Source organism: Gallus gallus, chromosome 3 (genome assembly GCF_016699485.2).
Source record: "Gallus gallus isolate bGalGal1 chromosome 3, bGalGal1.mat.broiler.GRCg7b, whole genome shotgun sequence".
In the NCBI taxonomy this organism is placed as follows: domain Eukaryota; kingdom Metazoa; phylum Chordata; class Aves; order Galliformes; family Phasianidae; genus Gallus; species Gallus gallus.
In genome coordinates this window covers 18,313,938-18,335,257 of record NC_052534.1, presented here as the reverse complement: position 1 = coordinate 18,335,257, position 21,320 = coordinate 18,313,938, and the positions used below count along the sequence as shown (strand labels likewise).

The 21,320-nt window shown below is 47.9% G+C and overlaps 3 protein-coding genes across 3 annotated transcripts; 2 read left to right on the top strand and 1 right to left on the bottom strand.

Annotated features, from left to right (window-relative positions):
* Positions 1-1,042: 1,042 nt before the first annotated feature.
* Positions 1,043-4,619, top strand: C3H1ORF115 (chromosome 3 open reading frame, human C1orf115). Its single transcript, XM_429841.8, has 2 exons — positions 1,043-1,344; positions 3,142-4,619. The coding sequence occupies exons 1-2, from the start codon at positions 1,081-1,083 to the stop codon at positions 3,259-3,261; spliced, it is 384 nt and encodes a 127-aa protein (XP_429841.3). The 5' UTR covers positions 1,043-1,080; the 3' UTR covers positions 3,262-4,619.
* Positions 4,620-9,208: 4,589 nt separating this feature from the next.
* Positions 9,209-10,749, bottom strand: PFN3 (profilin 3). Its single transcript, XM_004935308.5, has one exon. The coding sequence runs from the start codon at positions 9,709-9,711 to the stop codon at positions 9,307-9,309; it is 405 nt and encodes a 134-aa protein (XP_004935365.1). The 5' UTR covers positions 9,712-10,749; the 3' UTR covers positions 9,209-9,306.
* Positions 10,750-11,584: 835 nt separating this feature from the next.
* Positions 11,585-20,687, top strand: MARC1 (mitochondrial amidoxime reducing component 1). The gene is made up of 7 exons (NM_001282381.3): positions 11,585-11,883; positions 11,964-12,137; positions 15,604-15,766; positions 16,085-16,225; positions 17,267-17,328; positions 17,431-17,502; positions 18,032-20,687. The coding sequence occupies exons 1-7, from the start codon at positions 11,615-11,617 to the stop codon at positions 18,156-18,158; spliced, it is 1,008 nt and encodes a 335-aa protein (NP_001269310.1). The 5' UTR covers positions 11,585-11,614; the 3' UTR covers positions 18,159-20,687.
* The last annotated feature ends 633 nt before the right edge of the window (positions 20,688-21,320 follow it).

The following is a 21,320-nucleotide window of genomic DNA, read 5'->3' as shown; positions in this document are numbered from 1 at the left end:
GGCTTTGCCCCAGATTGCTCCTGTTTCATGTAACAGGAGCTGTTTTCATGCTCCATCGTTCACAGACAATGTTTCAAGAGGAGAGAGGTTATAACTGTTAGTTCAGCTCTCCCAAGAAACACGGCGCCCCAAAATGCCCGTTTAATGTTTCTAAAGGGGGAGCAGACGGTTTGTAAATGACGCTATTGCCTGTAACTGCCAGCAGGGTGAAACGGTGCTGGTTCCCAAATAATCCTGTTGAATGTGACCTTTTCTGTGCCCTGTTGGAAGAGAACGGCTCGGCTGTGAGCCAAGCTGTGCTCCCTGCAGCAAATCCATGAAAAATGCTTCCGTGCAGGCACAATCTCAGCGCCAAAGCTGAAGCCGTGCTGCAAGAGACCTGTTACTGGCAGGGATAAGGTGGCAATGGCCATGAAATAGACATACTTAAGCACGGGAGTCAGTGGGATGCTGCATATTGAATCCTCGGCGTGCCTTTAGCTCGTGGAAGCTGAGAGACAGTTAAATGCCACGTCACGTTCTGCAGTTGTAGGAGAGGAGGGGGATGTCCCAGCCCCTCAGGCGGCTCAGCTCATGGGACTGGGCATGGCACCCACCGCTGCCCTCGGAGCCGCAATCCTGTACCTGAGGGGTCGGCGTGGAGCTGTGTGGGGGGACGGCCGAGGGGGTTAGGGAACGGGTCTGCCCCACAGGGCGGTGGGCACGGAACAGTCTGCCCAGGGCAGTGGGCAGTGAGCTGCCGGAGTTCAGGGGGTGTTTGGTCAGTGCTCTCAGACATAGGGTTTGGATTTTGGGTGGTGCTGCGTGAAGCCTGGGGTTGGACTCGATGGTCCCCGTGGGCGCGTCCCAGCTGGGAATATTCTGTGATTGTGCGATGTTTCCCGCAGCGACGGACCTGAGCTTTAGGCGCCCATCTCCCACCGTTCGGGAACTGACCGACTAAGGGCGCAGGCGGGGAGCCGCGGGCTGAGGAAATGCCCGGCTGAGGGCCGCCCCGGTGCGGGACAGCGGCCGCCTCCGGCCACACCTGTGAGGCGGCGACGGCGGAGGGAGCGGCGAGCGGCGGCGCGGGACAGCACCATGACGGTGGGGCCGCGGCTGGGGGCCAAGGCGCGGAGCCGCTTCTCTCGGCGGGGACCCGGCGACGACCAGGTGTGCATCCTGCCCGGCGACGACGAGGAGGCGGCGGCGGCCGGAGCCCCGCGGCCGGAGCAGGAGCGGGAGGAGGGGGCGGGCGGCAGGAAGGTGCGCTTCGCCCTCCTGCCCGACTCCTACCAGCCCCTGCGGCCGCCGCCCCCCGCCGGCAAGCGGCCCTACGGCAAGCGGCTGAAGAAGTACGGCAAGGTGAGGAGCGGGGGAGAGAGAGCGCCGTGCTCCCAGCCCCACAGCGGCCCCGAGCTCAGCCGCGGGACGGGCACCCGGCGTGCCTTCGCCGTGCATTTCTTTCGGCGTCATTAGTTCGACACCGTTCGTTAGAGCTTCCAGCTCATTAGCCTGCATTTCTGTCTGGCAGGAAAAAAAAAAAAAAAAAAAAAAAAAAGAGAGAGAGAGAGAAAGCGCGGGGAAATTCCTCTGGCGCTCTGCACGCTTCCCAGGGACCCAGCGAAGGTTCCTCCACAGCCGGCCATGGGGCGGGCCGGGACAGGGCCCCGTCAGCGCGGTGCTGGGCGGTGCGGTGCGGCCGGACAACTTCTCTGTGCTGTTTACTTACACACGTCTTGGCCGTGTGTCGGGCACTCATAGTTGCTGTGCTATACTCATAAGCTAGCAGGAGGATCCTGCTAGCTGGGGTCTGGAGTGGCTTCCTACCTGAGAGTACAGGTGTCAGTATGAGAATGGGCGTCCTGCCTCATTCCTAAAAAAAAATGGTGGTTTCCTTCAAGTCCAGCGCCCAAAGAACACCAGTGAGCTTGGCAGATCGCTTACTATTGAAAGTCGTAAGACTTCACGGTTGACAGCACAGTCACGAGCTGCCTCACGAGTGTTTCTGTTTCATAAAGCGGAGATGAATAGGAAGCACTTATTTCAGTCTCCTGTGATGGATTCGGTATTTGGAGTTTCCAGCGTTGCTTTCCAAGTCGCAGGAAATGCACCTTAAGTGGCAGCCTCATAGCAGGAGAGCTGGCCGTGCCGCACGCGGAGCAGGCTGTGAGCGTGGCTGCATTGCAGGGGATTGTTTTTGCCCGGTGCTGCTGCTGTGCAGATGCTGATAGCCCCCAGCGCCCCGTGTGCCGCTCCCGTTGGCATTGCTTGGACTTCGTAGCGCTGCCAATAGGGAACAGCCCATGAAGGCACTGGTGAGTGGGGCAGGTGCGTGGGGTGAGGGGCAGGCAAGGGACACAAAGTCACAGTGTGATACAGCAGGGCGGGGGTGAGCACGGCCCCACAAGTCCTCCTCCATCCCCCTCCTTTTTGCCATCCTAACTCCCTTCAGGTATGTTTCCAGAGCTGCAAATAGAGCGGCATTCAGCTGGGTGGCATTGCAGGTGATGGTTTTCCTGTGGCAAGGTTGCTGTAACCTAGCTGTAAGAAATCTTAGCAATGTGACAGATAATGGATTCCACTGATGTCATTATGTGTATAAGTGTATCCTCTGCTGCGATGTTTTCTGCATCACAGGAGACCTTTCTGATGTAGTCCCAGGCACCCGTAAAGTGGCACCGACTCACAGTTGGGATTTCATCCCAGGCTGAACCCCTTGTATTCATTCCCCAGTCATGAACACCCATGTGAGGGATCAACATGGATCAAAACATTGTGTTTTGACTAAAAAAGATCTTGTTTTGACACAAAATTTATGTGCTTTTAAGTTACTTACATACTTAGGGCATGTGTTTGTGGGACACACATACTGGATGCAAACTGAAATTGTTTTTATTCCTGAATAAAAATCCAAATAAAGCCTCACTTCCTGCAGGGGCTGCATCCGCTCGGTGCAACTGTGCTCTGTGGGTGTGTATTCTTATGTAAAAATAGACCGTAAAACAGCTCCATGCTGAAGCCCTCATCAACTGTGGGAGAAGCCCATTCTCTGTGTTGTGAACACTGCGCATTAAGGCAGCTGTCAGAACAGTCTCCTGGGAAGCTCTTTTCCATTACCTGTCCTTCTTTTTCCCCCCATTCCCTCACCTCTCCCTGCAGAACGTCGGCAAAGCCCTGCAGAAAGGATGCCGCTACTTGGTGGTCGGCTTGCAAGGACTGGCAGCAGCCTACACCGCTCCCTTCGGGGTGGCAGCACAGATGGCATCGCTCGTCCGCTAGAGCATGGGGTGAGCGTGAGCCTTTCCCAGAAGACTGCAGCGATTTCGGCTCTCTTATCATTAAATCATCATCCAAGACTGCATCTGAGAAACCTCTTGGACATGGACAGCCCCAGCCCTGTGCAGCACCCGGGCCCTGTATTCTTCTCTGCAGAATTCTCCAGCTCCTTCCAGCCTTTAAAATCAGATTGGGTCAGGGGAATGCAAGGACAAGGAAGTGATTGTGGACGAGAGCTGAAGTTTGGAGTCAGGCATGCGTTGGTTTTCTAAAGCTGTGTGTAAAGTGGAGCCAAGGACAGATGGGAAAGCAGGTAGATGAGGGAGAGAGGTAATGAGAAGTAGAGGGTGAAGGTGGTGGATGGGAGGTGGAGGAGACTGGAGTCTGATGGGAAGGAAATAGTCAAAGCTATGGAGGAAACAGGTAACGAGAGATAGGACAGGGTAGCCTTTGGTGTCCTACGTCCTTTTTTCTTTCTGAGAGGGTTAAAGTGAGGAATGATCTTAAACTTCTGGATATGAATTGACTGGGGAGACATGGTGGGCTTCGCCGCATCACTCTTGTTCATGTCAAACACTGGAAATCATGAGCCTTTAGGTCTTAGCACTAGTTAAAAACCCAGGAAGGAAATGAGGTGTTTGTCTTCTGATCTGGGGGCATTAAATGTTCGCTGTGATTAAAATGCTAAAGCTTTCCTCTGCTGCTGTAAAACCCACCTGCTGGTTTTTATACATAGACATAGTTCTTATCTAGCATACCTGACTCCAGAAGCTGGAGTTTCAAAAAATGAACTTAAAAATAAATATATATATATATATTTTAAATACCAGCTGGATCTGAAAAAGCTGCCCGTGCCATTTGGGGCAGCATGTTTTGTATAAGAGTGGGCCCACAGAACCTGCTGGCTCCACCTCCATTTCCACGTGTGGAAGTTGCAGCCAGGCAGTGTCAGTGCTGCACGGCTCAGCTCAGTAGGGCGGATGGAGCCGCTTCCATGTCACACCTCGAGGGACATCTATCTCCTGTTGATGGCACAGGGACAGCTGTTCTTATGGGCCTTCAAAACTCCGTGAATTGATTTGGCTTTTTTTTTCCGATCAGTCTTTCGTGGTAGCAGTAAATGATTTCCCTGCCGGCGCTTTCTCTGTACTGTAGATCTTCCTAGGTTTGATGGTGTTTTTGTAATCAAGGAACTGGCGTGTTCTGGGAACAAATGCTGTTCATTTGTGTTCTTTTCTGAACGGAGGGGCACCTCATGTCTTAGCACACCACTGTATTTCTTCTAAATGTAGCAAGTGGGAAAAAGATGCATTTTTTCATGCTCTTTTCTATCCGAACGATAAATAAAAGTATGTGATCCATGTGCTGTGATTATCCATGTATGTAAGCATGCACACAAGCCAGGAGCTTCTCAGCCATGGCCCAAGCAGAGAGGGGAAGCTGCAGTGTAAACTCCCCGTGCTGTTCTGCGGGTGGCCACAGCCCCTCCTGTGGGGACAGGGCTGTAGCCGGGCTGCGTGGAGACACTCAGGAAAGTCAAGGGGTAGAGAGCAGGCTGCAGAGGAGGGGGTGACCTCTCGTTGTTTCTCTTTAGCTTTCATGACCTCTGTTTGGTCAGACCTGTCCCTCTGATGGGTTTGCTCAGCGCAGAGCAGAGGAGCTGAGGGGGGGCCTGATGGCGGCTGCAGCTCCTCACAGGGAGCGGAGGGCAGCGCCGAGCTCTGCTCTGTGTGATAGCGACAGGGCCTGAGGGAACGGCATGGAGCTGTGTCAGGGGAGGGGCAGCTGGGGGTGAGGGACAGGGTGTGCACCAGAGGGCGGTGGGCATGGCACCAGTGTCAGAGTTCAAGAGCATGTGGACACTGTTCTCAGACATAGGGTTTGGATTTTGGGTGCTGCCGTGTGGGGCCACTGGTTGAACTCAGTGATCCTTGTGAGTCCCTTCCGACTCATGGTATTCTATTCTGATTAATAAAGATATTAAACAGTACCAGTCCCAGTATGGACCACTGGGGGACACCGCTCACCACTAATGTCCACCTGGACACTGAGCCGTTGACTACAACGCTCTGGTTCTCACCATCTACCCAGGACACATCTCTCTTTTCTCTGTGCATTCCACATCCATGCGTCCACAGAACAGAACGGTTGCTCCCTCATTGCACCACATATTCCAGCCAATTCAATGCAGGCACTTTCCGCAAAGGTAAACATGAACTTTAGTTTGCAAACTGCTTGGCACAGCACTTGCCACTGACTTTTGTCTGCTGACCTATAGCCTCTGCTTGTATGGTGCAAAGTTAAGGGAATAATAACCTTGTTGCCATCCATATAGACTTAGAATGATTTGTAAACAGCCTTTCTTAGTGAGAGAAAAGAAAAGCTTGGTGCTGCATGTTGGTAAGCAACCTGCTGAACAAACAGTGTCTCTGAAATATACCACTAACAAAGAGAGAAGAAAAAGTAAGCAAGTAACCGGTGCTGTTGCTATAAGACAGCTGGTGATTCATGGAGGACTATTTTTTTCCTCAAAATGAACACTCTCTCACTGAGGTTACCCATTACAGTAAGCTAATCAGTGCTCCTTAGACAGTAATCCACTCCTCAGATGGCACAGTGCATTTGTGAGGCCAAGCTGTGGTCTGAGGGCTTGCCTCTTTCTTCCCCAGCCCAGCTCCAACAGCAGCACCCAGTCATGGGGTGCGTGCAGAGGGCTGCAGTCAACACAGCTGTGGGAGAGCTCAGCTGTGGGAATGGGCAGGCTTTCTTGTTACCAGTGTTTTCCCTTCAGCAAGCTCCTCTTAGCCTCTCAGATGGTTGCCAGCCCTTCTCATGGAAACATGTGGGATGTGATGGATGTTGCTGTTGGGGAAAGTTTGGTTTCAGGGCCTGAATGCAGGCAAGCAGTTGCTTTGCACCTCTGCCTGCCATGGCACCAAGCAGGTGTTGCTTTTCAGAGCTGTGCTGCAGTGTGTCTGGTTCCCTTCACACTTCTACCCATCTTTCACCATCATTGATGACACATGGCAGTGTGATTAAGTCCAGGAAGTATGTGAGGAGTGGTGAGGAGGAGCCATCTTGCCCAAGCTTTTCTCAGAAATGGACTCCAGTCCCCCAGCAGCCCAGCAAGTCAATCTGTGAACAAAATCCCTGGCTGGCCCTAGCAGGGAGTCGTGGAGCAGAATGAAGCTCATTCCTGCTGTTTTTGCCAGAGCGTTTAATTACTGCTTCAGCCTCACAGCCCCGAGGAAATGGCAGTGGCCTCACAGCTATTGTCCTTTGTCCTGCAGCGTTAGCTGTGAGGAAGCGCTCTGGCACGGCTGCCCATGAAGTGCCGTGACTGGGGGAAGCCACACCACACCACGTCACACAGTGCCCGCGGGACTTTGCCAGCCACAGGCCATGGTTCACCCCTTATGTGTTGGGCTCGGAGGCAGGTCTGGTCAGCCTTCTCCTTTCTTTGCATCTCAAGGCCCCTGTCTTCCCCTGAGACGAAACAGGTCCTAAAATCTGCGTTCAGCGAGCTTTGGAAATAATTTTTCTTCAGGGAGCAATAGAGACCCTAAGGAGCGTGTAGAATAATGGAGTTAAAGAAGATAATGGAAGTAAATTCTCTCAGCCTTGTCACTGCAGGAGGAGGTATCAGGCTGCCAGGGTGGTTTTGGGGTGAAGTCCAGGCTGAGCTCAGCAAGGGTGGTGCTCCTTCCTGGATCCTGCGTCACCAATGAGGAGGGGCTCCGGGCTCCGGGCTTTGTTTAGCTGGAGGACAGCAGGAGGAGAAGGATCTAATGAAGTTCTTCAGTACTGACGAACAGGTTGCCAACAAGATGCAGCCAGGTATCGGAGGTGCACATGGACAGAAAGGACCATGGTCATCTGTTGAAATGAGGGAGTTTCCAGTCAGGTACAGGAAGAAAAGTTCACTAATATGATAGTTAAGCACGAGAAGAGGCTGCCCTAGAAGTCTGGGGTCTCTACCCCAGGGGTCTTTCAAGGCATGACTGTACAAAGAGCAGAGCAACCCAGCCCAAACGCAGCGCTGGCACTGCTGTGAGCAGGAGGTTGGACTAGAGACCTCCTGGCATCTCTCCCACTTTATGTTTACCTCCCGCATGGAGGTGGAGAAGAAAGGTATTTTCACCCCTCACCATCCCTTGCTGAAACCACAGAATGAAACTTCATTTCTGTTGGCAGGGAGGGGCTTGCAGAGATCTCAGGGCAAACTGCGCCAAGAAGTTTGGCCCTCGGCGAGGTTTCCTCTGAGCTGAGCGATGCTGGCTGAAAGGCAATTGTCCTTTAGTGCCATCTCCTGGGAAAAAGTCAGATTTCCACCCCTGTTAGCCTCGCTTATTGTTCTGCTTCACCTCCTCCTGCTGTTTCCTGCCCTCCCCTCGGCTACTTTGCCAAGACATATCTTCAGGATGTTGGGTCCGGTGTTTTGAATCCGGATCTCTGTGTCCTGTTTGCAATTGTTTCAAACGTAAAGACGTGGAACACTGCTCTCTTCTTTGATACTGTTGGTGGTGGCGGCGGTTTTGTTGCTGTTCTGCTTCTTTTTTTTTCCCTTCTACACCTAAAAACGTATTGTACTTTGCAGCTCTTGACGTGCCTTAACAACATTCATGAAGGTTGCTCCACTGGAGGAATTAGCCCTAGCCACTTGTTTCTGAATCTTGCCCTCTACTGGAGAGATCCCAGCTGCTTACACAGGAGGTGAGGTATCAAACACCGGAGGAAGGATCCGTCCGGGAGCCGCCTTGTACCCCAGCTCCAGCACTAACTTGTAAGTAGCCCACATTGGTTCGTCCTGGTCCAAAAATTCCCTCGGATCAACCATTTCACCGCTGTCCTGGTGAATTTAGGGAGGCTGAAGTTTAACATTTGACCGGAGGGATTTTCAATTAGACAATTTTCAGTCAATCTTCCTATATGACCAGACAGAGAACAAAGCAGCCGACCGACCTGCCTGACTTCTATACATTTATGGTTCCTTATGTAAGAAAAGCCTTACTGCTTTGACTCCATGAAAAGCCATCTCTCATTACTGAGCCTATTTTTAATTCTATCATTGCCAATTATTCTCCTGAGACTTTTCCCTGTGTTAATTTCACTCAGCTCATTTCTGGTACATGACTCACTGAACTCTGATTTCCTCTCTTCTCTATGAAGGAATCTTTTGAATTTATTTTATGTTCTGACTTTAGAAGAAGGATGCAATTGGTGCGGGGGTGTGGTGCAAAATACTTTTTATCGTATCTGGCTGAAATCAAAGTGGGATGACTGCATACCCAGCAGTGTCATCCTCTCATCCCCTCCTTCTGTGGAATTTGCAGAGGCACTGGAAAAATACCTGGCATGTCCCTGGAGTGGGACAGTTAATTCCTTCACGGGGACAAACCCAGCCTGCACTTAGCTCTACCCCAACACCCTTTCTCCTCATCTAGGCCAGCGTTTTGCTGCCTTTGTCAGTAGGAACTTCTTTGGAATGTCTGCCCAGATCAGGATGCTGCTGCCTTCTGTTATTCCTCCTTCACAAGCGTTTACTAATTAGACGGTCATTAGTGTTCTGTTGAATATTTGCTAATACATCAGATGGCTGGTTCCCTTCATAGTGTTTTACTGCTCTTTGTGGGTGTGGCTGCAGATTAAAGATTTCTTTGTGAGTTTAATTAAACTACCAAATATTGACTATGTGTTTAATTAGAAGATGAATGGCTATCAAGGGACAGGCAAATGCTCTCAGTCTGTTCAGCAGGGCTTCATGTCTGGGGCAGCTTTATCAACTTCTTTGTGAGTCATTATTTTAGATTCATTAAATTGTATTTAACGATTTGAAGGTGATGGGGATGGGGGAGTGGCGCTCCTGCACTGAAGCTGCTCAGGCAGAGTGAGCATCCCCATACTGGTGCTCACCCAGCATCCCCCTACCTGAAAGAAGTAGGCAAAGGCATATGCAAGAAAACCAGGCTTATTTCCTTTCTCTGCTAAAGCTATGACAATGTCACCATACTCAGGTGGAAGATTTCTGTCTCTCTGGTGCCATTTGCCTCACAGTGTCATGCCGGCAATCATATCATGGATCTTCAGATTGAGGACTCCTCCATGGACTCCTCTGTTGCCCATGAGGAAGATCAGGGCTTTGGGGGTCTTGCCTATACAGATGGATCTGCTGTCACCACCTCTGCTTCTGATGTCCATCACATTGTCTCCTTCCACCAGCAGGCTGTCACGAATCACAATGCACTTCTTCCCTGCGATACTGATTCCAGCCGTCAGGAATGTTATCCTGTCCTGGCCTGTGATCAAGTCCACTTCACGAGGTGAGACAGCTGACAGCAGCCCTCCTGGCTTGGCTGCCCACACGTACTTGTTGTCGGAGAGGCCCACAATGGCCACATCATCAATGTACTTGTCGCTCAGGATGCAGTCAGTGTAATAATTCCAGCAGTTCATTGTGGCAGGGCTGCATAAATCTCTCAGAAATGCGAAGCACTGCCCCTCCTTGCTTTTTGGTTTTGCCTTGGTCTTGGCAAGCCGATCCTAAAAATGTTAGTTTGGGAGCCTGAGCAGGAAAGCCAGAGGAACCAACGTAGCAGGTTCCCACTTTGCCCCGAGCAGAGACCCTGGAAGCTGCCAGAAGGTTCCATAATGTCAGCAGCCACAAGCAGTATTATGATGTTGCACCTGCCTAGCAGCAAGACCCCACAGAGTGCCATTAATAAGGCTTTCTAATCAGGTGCCCACCAAGAAGGAAGCCTTGACATGGGGCCTCACCCAGCTGGCACCAAGCAGCTGCAGGACCTGACTCTAGGCTGCCCTGGGTAGCGTACAGAGGTTGCAAGGTTCAAGATTCCATCAGGTAAAATGACACCAAGCAATCGGTTAATGCTTTTACTCAAAGAAAGAGAAGCTTCAAGTATGCCTGGGAAAAATGAAAAAAAGATAAGAAATGCCCTACTAGTGATGAGCTATGATGCCTTTGCATTATGTTCTCCCTGAGTACAAGCTCAGTTATTCAGAATGTTCCAGAAATGGGTCTGGGGTCTTGGGTGGTTGTCAGGCCCCCTCTAATGTTGTGATCAAGGTATGGCCCTAACCCTGTGCAAGTGCTGTTCAATTCTTAGAATACTCTGGAAGTGGGTTGATGGTTCAGAGGGGCTTCAGGAGGTCTCACTCTCCCCCTGTCCAAATGACAGCAAGATGACTCCTTGGTGCGCAGGCAGAGTTTATGAGGTCTGTCTCTCCCCTACTAAGTTTGCCTGTTGTAATTCAGCCAGTCTGTATGGTCTTCCCAAGATAAGAAAATCAGTCTGGAGGAATACCTCACCTTTGCAAAGCTCCCCCCTTCCAACTGCTCCTTATCTCACAGAATCATCAAGGTTGGAAAGACCACTAAGTTCACCTTGTCCAACCATCAACTCACCACCACCATGCCCACAAACCGTGGCCCACTAACCATGGCCCTCAGTGCCACATCCACATGTTTCTTAAACACCTCCAGGAGCAGTGACTCCACCAGCGCCCTGGGCAGCCTGTGCTACTGCGTCACCACTCTTTCAGAGAAGAAATTTTTCCCAATACTCAATCTGAACCTCTGTTGGCACAGCTTGAGGCCATTCCCTCTCATCTTGTAGCTGCTACTCAGGAGAAGTGGCCAACCCCTATCTGACCACAACCTCTAGGCAGTTATAGAGGGCAATAAGGTCTCCCCTGAGCCTCCTCTTCTCCAGACTGAACCATCCCAGTTCCTTCTGTCGCTCCCAATAAGGCTGGTGCTTCAGCCCCCTCACAGCTTTGTTGCCCAGAGAACTGGCCATGCTCCAGGGCCTCAGTGTCCTTCTCTGCTTCCAGGTAGCAGCAATAGGACAAGAAGTCATGGCCTTAAGTTGTACCAGGGAGGTTCAGGTTGGCTATTAGGAAATATTTCTTCTCAGAAAGAGCGGTGAGGCAGTGGCACAGGCTGCGCAGGGAGGCTGTGGAGTCACCGTCCCTGGTGGTGATCAAGAACTGTGGAGATGTGAGAGACGCGATCAGTGGGCACGGTGGGGATGGGCTGACGATTGCACGTGATGATCTTAGCGGTCCTTTCCAACCTTTACGACTCTATGATTCGTGCAGCATCCCACCACGCCGAACTGCCAGGACCCTGCTGGAGCGGCGGGCTCTGCCGTGCGCCTGTGCTCAGCTCCCCGCCATCCCCACACGGCCACTGCGCTGCCCCAAGCGGCCGCACCTCGACCTCGACCCCACAGCGCCCACTCTGCCCCTACATGGCTGCGCCCCCCGAACCGGAAGGGCACAGCCCCGCCCCGCCTCCCTTGCGGCCGCCGTCCGCTCCGCGCTCCGCTCGGTCGCCATGATGGGGGCGCAGGGGCTGGCGTTGGCGGCGCCGCGGGGCTGGCTGTGGGGGGCGGCGGCGGTAGCGGCGCTGGGCGTCCTGCTCGGGGCCTGGCGCTGGGCCCGCGGGACGGCCGCGGGGCGCCGCCGCCGCCGCCCGGGCCGGCTGCAGCGGGTGGGCACGGTGTCCAGCCTCTTCGTGTACCCCGTGAAGTCGTGCCAGGGGGTGGCGGTGCAGCGGGCGCGGGTGACGCCGATGGGGCTGCAGAGCGGGGAGATGCGGGACAGGTAGGGCAGCCCTGCGGCGGGCTGCGGCGGGGACCGCTGCGTCGGACCTCGCGTGTTCAGCCTCGCTCCGTATCCTTCAGGTTTTGGCTTGTGGTCAAGGAGGACGGACACATGGTCACGGCTCGTCAGGAGCCGCGTCTCGTCCTCATCACTACCGGCTGTGAAAACGGCTACCTGACCCTGAGCGCCCAGGGGATGAAGAAGCTGTGTCTGCCCGTGAAGCTGCCCAGCAAAAACCCGGTGCAGAACTGCAGGTAGGGGAGGGCGGCGCTGCCGGGGATCCCCTTATCCCTCCCTGCTCTCTGCCTGCCGCGGTGTCCCTCACTCACGCGCTTTGCTTCAGGACCGGGCGGTGGTTGGCATTTGGAGTAGAATTGGCAGATGAAATTCTCTGCCGTACGTTATGCGAAGGGCCGAGTTTGATGCTAACAAAGGTCCGCTTCTGATCTGATAAACAGTAGTGGAGATAAGTCTCAGGAAAGGTAACACAGTGTTCAAAGACCGTAAGTTGTGATCTTTAGTCTTCACGCCGTGTGGTATTGGCTTGTTTGTGTTGGCTTGCCATGTTGTTCTCACTTGGGTGAGTAGTTGTGTCTCAGCGCCTCGGTCCTGTGTTTCCTGGTCACTACCACTGTGTGCATCAGCAGTTTTGGGTTCAGGTCTGTGTCCCCTCCCAAAGCTGTTTCATGTGAGCTGCTTCCAGGCACTCATCTCATTCTTAGAATCCTACCATCATTAAGGCTGGAGAAGACCTCTGAGTTCACCAAGTCCAACTGTTGACCTACCACCAATAGTGCCCACTGACCACGTCCCTCAGTGCCACATCTCCATGGTTCTTGAACACCTCAGGCAGTGCCACTGCATCACTGCTCTTCCTGACAAAAAGTTTTTCCTAATACTCATCCTTATACCTAGAGTCCTGTGGGATGGGCTTGCCCTGGTTATTTCACTCATGTATTGAAATCTGTGCTGGGGAATGGGAGGGGGGAGCAGAAAACACCTCTTCCCTTTTAGAATATCAATTCATACCTCAGGTTACTTAGTAATTGCACTCCCTGTTAGTTCCTGCCGAGGTACTGCTAAGTGCTGTTAGTTTGGATAGTGCAAAAGGTAAATGTGCCAACTGGTATAATTAGAACTAAGAGTGCTGTAAGGGAACTCTATTTGCTTTTAATATAAATCAGTTGCTGTGATGGCCCCTGATTAGCACAGCTCAGTAGCTCTGTAGATACAAAGGAGGAATGAGTTACAAATGGTAAGGTTTCTCACAGAGAAATAGGGCAGTATTTTAAAGGTCAGTCTGTTATGTGTATATGTTAGCCAATGAGGCACATATCAGAAACATACACTGTTTTCAATATGTTATTTTTAAAATAATTTGTGCTGTTGGAAGAAGATTTTAATAGACGATGTGCACTTTGGTAATGAAAAATTACCTTAGACTTTGCAATTTTAGATCTCAGTAATTTGATTTTCTCTCACGTCCTCTTTCTTTAGTTTGACAAACCTTTTCACTCTCTGGCTTTAAAACTGCTAGATTTTTGGGAGAGTAAATAAGCAAAAGTTAGATGCATGTGAATGGACTGTGAACATTATTGAAGTTGTCTGGCGGTGCCATAGGATGTGAAATTAGCAGTACCTTGCCTAGTTCTTTTCAAGACAAATCCTGAGGTTTTGCAGGATTTTGCTGCTTTTGTGCTCAGGGCTGACTGATCCGATCCGTTAAGAATGAGGTTTGGAGACAGTAGTATATTCAGGCAATGAAGATTTGGCTTTTGATCCCAGATTTTTCCCTTCCAGCCTGTGAGTGGGAGTTGCTGTTTTGCTGCGCCATACAACCTGTGGGCAAGGAGAGCATGCCTTCAGATTGGTGCTGGCTCATGCCCAGTAGTAGGTGGGAGCTGACGCAATGCAATATTGCATCTGGCTGCAAAAGGCTGTGTAGGTCTGCACACACAAACTGCACAGACACAAAGAAATCTGAGGTGTTTCTGAGAAGAAAGTAAGCAAGCAGGAGTGATCTGTCAGTGGCTCTTTTTGCAGGGGTAGTTTGTGTGAGTGAAAAGAAACTGATCTTTTTGGCAGCAGAAGCCACCTGCTGGCCGTCATTCCCTGGAGCCCTGAGCCTTCCCCTTGGGTGTTTGTGAGGTCCTGGCAACGAGAGAGGGCTCCAAGGAGCTGGCTGCAGGGTTAGATGAGCTGCCTGGGCATCTGCATGCATAAATCTATGTAGCATGTTGTTGCAGGGGTAGAAGATACTGCAGTATGTTTGGGTTAACGGTAGTAAAACAATTAATGACTGTTGCTGGAGCTTATGTACTGAGTTGAGGTCTACTTTGCCCTGCGAGGAAAGTATTTCTTGCATAAATTTGTTTTAAATTCTGCTGCTGGTGGCTTTTTGTGCCCCATGGACTTTGCTCCCATTATAAATGTTTAACCTCTCCTAGCATCTGGAATAGCTCAGTACCTTAAATTTGAGCTTTGCTTGTTGAATTAGTTGCCTGTTGCCAGATCTCACTGGGGTGAGATCATGCCAGCAGCTTCATAAAAAGCTGGCGTGTGTCCTGTTGTTGTTGTGCCTGGTGTGGTGAGGGGAGCAAAGCCATCTTCCAGAGACTTCTCAGGAGACAGATTGTTTTTGGGGAAGGTTCTCATTGAAAGCGGCGGTTGAAGTCTGTGTTGTACTTCCTGCTCCGCTTTGTGAGCTGACAGGCTCACTCTCAGGTGGTCTGGATGTAGTGTGTGATTTGATTTTGGTGATTTTTTTTTTGGTGGAATGGGATAATATCAGCTTCTAACAAACTGTTTTGCAGCCCCAACTGTTTCGTAGTAAAAATACTTCTGGCATATGCAAATTTATTAATATCAGAATGCAGCAGGAAGAGATCTATAGGTGGCAGAGGTTTACTCAGCTTTGGGTAAATTTTACAGCACTAAAACATGAAGGAAAACATCCTTAACAATCAGGGTCAATATCTGCAAATTCTAATTTCAGTGACTAACCACATCCTTCAAAAATGTCACTCATTTTATCAAATTAATTACCTTTCAGTCAGTTTCTGGGTAGAGATCTTTTGGTGTTAGTCATAAGCAAATGCAAGAAAATACACTTTTTCCCCACTTGAGAACAGACAGACAGGTTTGTTACTGGTTGCTGTGTGACAGTTAGCCCTGGGCACCTGAAGTCTTTGTGGCTCATTCTTTCACCAGCTGGTATTGTCCAGCCATGTCATAGACTCATAGAATCATAGAATTGCTAAGGTTGGAAAAGACCCACAGAATCACCCAGTCCAACCATTCGCCCTTCATCAATGGTTCCCGCTAAACCATGTCCCTCAACACAACATCCAAACGCTCTTTAAGCACCACCAGGGTTGGTGACTCCACCACCTCTCTGGGCAGCCCATTCCAGTGCCTGACCACCCTTTCAGAGAAGTAGTATTTCCTAACGTCCAGCCTGAATCTTCCCTGACGCAGCTTGAAGCCATTCCCTCTTGTCCTAAAACATGTCCATGTTACTTAGCTTCCCACAATAAGATTGCACACTGGAAATGATCCTCATGCCAAATTCAGATACCAGCTTCCACCTCGTTAGTTCAGGTGGTTTATTACCTGTATCTAGTTACTAGTGTTAAAATGAGTTGCTTACTTTTGATTAATGCCAATGCTTGAGCCCTTGGCTTTCCAGCTAACTTGCTGATGTGCCTTGTGATCCCTTAGGGTGTTTGGATTGGATATTCAAGGCAGGGACTGTGGTGATGAAGTGGCTCAGTGGATCACCACATTCCTGAATTCAGAGCCATATCGCCTGGTGCACTTCGAGCCTTCCATGGTGCCAAGAAAGTCAAAGGATATAATAAACCTTTTCCGAACCACTGACGAGGTAAACGAATGCTCTTTTTCCTCCTTACGCCACCTATAGTTGCACAGAAGTTGTGACAGCTTCTATAATTTCAGCTTAATTCTATTAATAGAAGTTTAATTTTACGGATTGAGCAAATGAAAGTTGTAGGGGTTTCTGAAATAGCAAGTAAAGTAATGTGCCCTTTTCTAACTTCCACCAAAACTAAAATCTGAATACGGAATCTTAATACTGCCAGGCAAATACATGGCCTCTTATTGCAGCATACCTGTGTGTAACTTACCTTTTGCCATTTACTCCCATGCTCTTTCAGCAGCTTGACAATCTGTGTTTTTGTAGGTTGCCTATCCTGATTGCAGCCCATTGTTGATCATCTCAGAAGCTTCCCTGAAAGACTTAAATACCAGATTGGAGAAGAAAGTTAAGATACAGAACTTCAGACCGAATATTTTTGTGTCTGATTGTGGTGCTTTTGAGGAGGTAAAATAGATCTTAGATGTTTTTTGGATGTCTTGGATATGTTTCTTTCACAAACTCAATTTCCTTGGGATGTGATGCCAGCATGGATGAGGAAAGCTGCTGTTCTGTGAAGCACAGCTGGATTCCAGAGAGATACAGCTTCTGCTTGCTTGAATCCATGTGAAACATTGAGGGGAGGTGACAGGCTTGTGAATGCTTAATTAGCTTAGCAAAGGATGACATCAGTACATTTAAGTGACAGTTTACTATTAAAGGTAGCCTTTAAGTGTGAAGCAAGGAAAGCTGTGCATGGTGTAACTGATCAGATTATTGATACACATTAACAATTTGCAAAATTGTGAATGCGATGTTTTATAGCTTCTGGTGCAAGAGTAAAACTGGCCCTTGTTATTCTGCAGTACCATCACTACATCTCTGACTGCATTCTGGTGGCTCAAAAAGTACTGTTTATGAAGGTGTCTGGTGATGAAATTGGTACCTGTCAATGAATTCAGGGCTTTCAGCAATTAATTCGAACACCTCAGCAGAACTGTTCTTTTGGGAAAGTTTTTGTTCCTAGATAAAAAGGTCATCTGGAGCCTAAAAAGCAGAGATTCAACAGTCCACCAGCTTTGAGTGGGAAGTAAACTGTACCCTGCTAGGGTGGATAATAGGTACCCTAGCGAGGTTGAAGCTCCAATTAAAAACTCAGTCAACAGCCATATTTTTTTTGTAAATAGGTTTCTGACCATGTATGGGACCTGAGATGTAATACGCAGGCTTTTGCCTGGATACAACCACCAAAGACCCCATACCACAGCCCCAAGTTAACACAGTGCATGCATGATATTAGACTTTAACATGTATAGCAATCTTAGGGATAGGTGGCAGTTGGTAGAAATGGGGTGAATATTCACATATTGAAACGTATCTGTGTGCTTTCAGTCATGGGGATGCGTGCTTTTAAAAGTGACCATCTAGAGTGGTACTGCCTATTCAAGGGGTAACTGCTGGGATGGTTGTATTTGGATGCATCTAATCTGTGTATAAACCTTTCCTCAGGACAACTGGGAGGACATTCTTATTGGTGACGTGGAGATGAAAGGGACGGTGTGCTGTGGAAGGTAAACATTTGAGAGTGTTACTTTACATAGTTGTATAAAGATTTGTAGTAAAAAACAAATCACAAACAAATGTTAATGATTTGGTGCTGATTGTCATTGCAGGTGTATTTTAACAACTGTTGACCCAGACACTGGTGTTCTGGACAGGAAGGAGCCTCTGGAAACACTGAAAAGGTTGTGAAAATACCAATGTGTTTCAGGCTGTGTGATTGGATTTAGGCTAGATCCCAACATGTGCTAGGCTGATGCTTTAAAAGTGGTTTTAAATATGTGTGGGATGTAATAATGCAATGTAAAGATCTGTGTCTATTGGCTTCCATTCTACTTTATGCCATACTATGTGCTAAGAAAATTCAGGAAGTTCTCTCTTGTTTCTTGCAAACTTTACATTCACTGCCTCCTTCATAAGTGCTCGTATGAATGCTTGGGGTGACAGATATTTAAGATATTTTAAAGGCTTGATTTTGCAGCTTTAGCATTTCTTAAAGTATTTTCTGTGTATGTGGCATATGTATGAATGTGTGAGTGCAGTCAGATTCTCTCTCTCTCTGTCTGAAGTGCTTAGTTCTCTTATTTCTAATGCTTGTTTAGTTTGTAGCCTAGTATGGTGGTCCAAACATCATATGTCCTCTCTCTCACCACTGATGTTTTGATGTTTAGAGTGTGCTTCCACTGCTTTTAAGGAAGTCTTCTCTCTTTGCAGTTACCGCCTGTGTGATCCATCAGAGCGACATATATACAAATCCAGCCCTCTCTTTGGAAAATACTTTGCTGTTGACAAAACTGGAACGATTCAGGTTGGAGACCCTGTGTACAAGATGATTGAGTAAAGGCAAACGATTTTATCAGAAGATGACTTCTCACTTAGATATGTAAATTGCTTATCTGTTAACGCAGTCACTGATGCAAATTCGTACGTTTTTCTTATTCCTTGCAGTGTTTTCAATGCTATATTTCTTTGTAAGGTGAAGGGTTTCTTTTGAAGCTATAAACTGTCAATCATTTTAGATCTCATCATCAAATAGCATGTGTGTAGCAACCAAGTCTTCAGTTTTCTTCAGGGTGTTGTAGAAGGAAGCCTATGACAGAATAAACTTCTCAATACTACTGTGGGTATCAGACCTCCTAAAATTTTACATCAAGCCTGACATCAGAATCCAAGCTAATTTTCAAGGACTTTGCTTCATGTAATAGATACCTTCAGTGCCTATGAAGAACTTTTACCCTTACCCGTTATTCATTTAGTTCTTTCCTCCCTGATCTAACCAAATGCCAGGAATTTGTATGAAGCTGATAATTGTATTATCTGTTATGTTTTATACTGCACAAAACTGACAGGGGTGTGATGCAGAGGGAATGAACTCTGGGTGGTATCGGTAATATTTTTTTCTTTAAATGTAGCTTAATCATGAAAATGAAAAAAATGCAGGTCATCATGAAAAAATCCAAGCCTGTCATCTTTTGAATGCTTGGCTGCCTGACGCTTTGTTATGAATTGCTAGATCTGGAAAGGGCAGTTGAACTGGCCAAAATGAAGAGTAATTAAAAGTGGAGGACGAGTAATGATTCGGTTTTGTGTTTGGATTCGTTGTATTCTGCTGTGAATATGAGATTGGAATTTTGCTGCACGTTCACAGCTCAGACCTGTAAGATGAAGAGCCCTTGTGCCTTTGAGTAAATTCAAACGGAGGTACCTGGCAAGCATGAAGCAAGCATATGGGGAAGGTAGTTTTCTATTATTTGTGAGCTTCAGAATTGCTCCAAATAGCCTTTATTAACAGAGTGCTGTGTAAGTACTTGGTTTTCCTGAGGTGGACGAGTACTCAGCTAGGTCTATGCATCATGTATCAGTACATAGATACGCCTAATGCGGTGACTGGTGGCAGAAAGTGAGGGGAGAAGTGTCTTCTTTCAAATGCAAGACAGTCCTGAGGTTCACTTTAAAACAGTGTTTATTAAAAGTCCTGAATATTAGAGGCTGAAGCACAGTGGAATTCCTGTTAGTACTATTAAGCAAAGACAGCCTGCTGGACTGCCAAAGCGATTAGTTAAGTGTGTCTGTTCATTAAGTCAAAGAAGTGGAATGAACGAGCTGAAATTTTGCTTCTAGCCAAGTGTACTTTTTCGTTGTTATTTGAGCACCGCTTTAGGAGTTACATCACGCATTGAGTGGCATAGATTGCCTTTCATTCTGTGCTGTCATTGATTGGACTAGTTTTCAAATGAGGTAGTTTTCTCAGTGAAAAACTGCATCTCTGTTCCTGTTAGGAAAATGCCATAGATCTAAAACCCTGATTTATCCCTCTCAAAGCCCCTTAGAAGAGTTTGGTTAGAAGGCTAAACTGAGTATGCTCTAACAGATTTGATAAATGATGTTTAAATCCGTTATGTGGGGAGCTGAAGAGGGTAACTAATGAATGTTGTAATATAAATATATCCTTGTAAACGTTGAACTGCTGTAACTTTAGGAATTGTATTTGAATTCACTAAAGCCATTTAGGAAACTGACTGCAAAACATGTCACTCAAAATACAATATTTTTGTAATTGTGCACTTCAAGATGTTAATGTTTTTTCTAACGATAAAGAAAAAGGATAAAGTACAAACTTCTATTGAATCCTGGCTGTTGTAAAGAGTAAAATTTGCTTATCGTTTTTCTTTGTTTTCCTTTCTGATGTTTAACTTCCGCTGCTGTTTGCTGGACTTTGCATATAATTAACTAGAGTTTATTTAATTTTTTATTTATTTTTCCCTCTTAAGTTTGGGAAAGTATCCAGTTAACCAGAGGAAGCCATACACATAAGAGAGCAGAATCATTGGGTGTAAGTGGTCCTTTACCTCAGCTTCACAGCTCTTATGATCAAGATGATGAAAAAAGATGTTTACAGACCACCGTCTTTTCTCCATAGACATAAAAAACAGGGAAAATTCTGAAAGTAGGAAAGTATAGTACAGTGATGTCAATACAAGAGATGTGAAATAGGAAATTCCCTAAATATGAAGCCAAGTCTTGTTTTAAATCATTTCTTGGGCCAGTGTAGTTGTTGCAAAACTGTGAGAGTGAATAACAGTCCTTGGCTGGTAGTAATTTCCTAGTTGTTCAGGATTTGAGTGGGGTGCATTGTAAGTCAAAACTTGCCCTGAAAAAGAAGAACTGTGTTTTTGCATCTGAAGGAGGAAAAAAAGCCCTCCAGAGGCATTGCTCCACTTTGTATGGGAAGAAGAGAGGTCCTTGACATTTGCTACTCCAAGCAGCAAAGGTGTTTCAAAAAAGGATTGCCACAGTGTTCATTTCTGGTTTCTTCTAGAAACTTAAATCGTCTTATTCTCATTTTGAGGTCTTTCAGAAATTCCCTGCACTGGGCAGGTGCAGAGCTGAGGACTACTATATCTACAGACATTGTTTCTTTCAGACCAAAAATTCTTAAGTGCCTCCCTGTCCTCTCCAAAACAACCACCACCAACAAAAACTTCCAGTCGTTCCACCAGGAAAGCAAAAAACCAACAGGAAAGAAAAGCTCACCGCCAAAGCGCTTCCAGGCATCGAAAACATGTGTATCAGTCTTCTCTTCAGCCGGAGGAGATGCAGGGTCCCCCCATCTGCTCAGCAGGATGCCAATGCTTTCCCATCAGGGAGGATCTGTTGTGGAGGAGCAGTTCTTTGATTTGTTTATTATGAAAAAAATTCCAATGCCTCAGCTCCAAGTCATAGAAAAGTTGTATTACTGATCAACAACTGGATTTATTCACTCAGTACATGTAACTGTAACAGAGCCATATACCAGCATCTTTTTTACTGAAATTGTATTTCCCTAAGATGTTCTGTCAAGGTGAGCGTACTTACAAGATCATCTTCCATGGTCCTTTGAATGCCAATGCTTGTCCTGCGTTCCTCTGACCTTTCTGCGAGTCAAAAATAGCTGATCCTACCCCAGTGAACTTTCTATGTAAATAAATACAGTTGGTGCCAGCTACTCTTGGAGAAACTATAT

Coding starts and splice junctions, on each gene's coding strand:
- C3H1ORF115 (XM_429841.8), top strand. CDS start 1,081: ATGACGGTGGGGCCGCGGCTGGGGGCCAAGGCGCGGAGCCGCTTCTCT. Junction 1,345..3,141: donor GGCTGAAGAAGTACGGCAAG/GTGAGGAGCGGG, acceptor CTCTCCCTGCAG/AACGTCGGCAAAGCCCTGCA.
- MARC1 (NM_001282381.3), top strand. CDS start 11,615: ATGATGGGGGCGCAGGGGCTGGCGTTGGCGGCGCCGCGGGGCTGGCTG. Junction 12,138..15,603: donor AACCCGGTGCAGAACTGCAG/GTAGGGGAGGGC, acceptor GTGATCCCTTAG/GGTGTTTGGATTGGATATTC. Junction 17,329..17,430: donor GGGACGGTGTGCTGTGGAAG/GTAAACATTTGA, acceptor TTGTCATTGCAG/GTGTATTTTAACAACTGTTG.
- PFN3 (XM_004935308.5), bottom strand. CDS start 9,711: ATGAACTGCTGGAATTATTACACTGACTGCATCCTGAGCGACAAGTAC.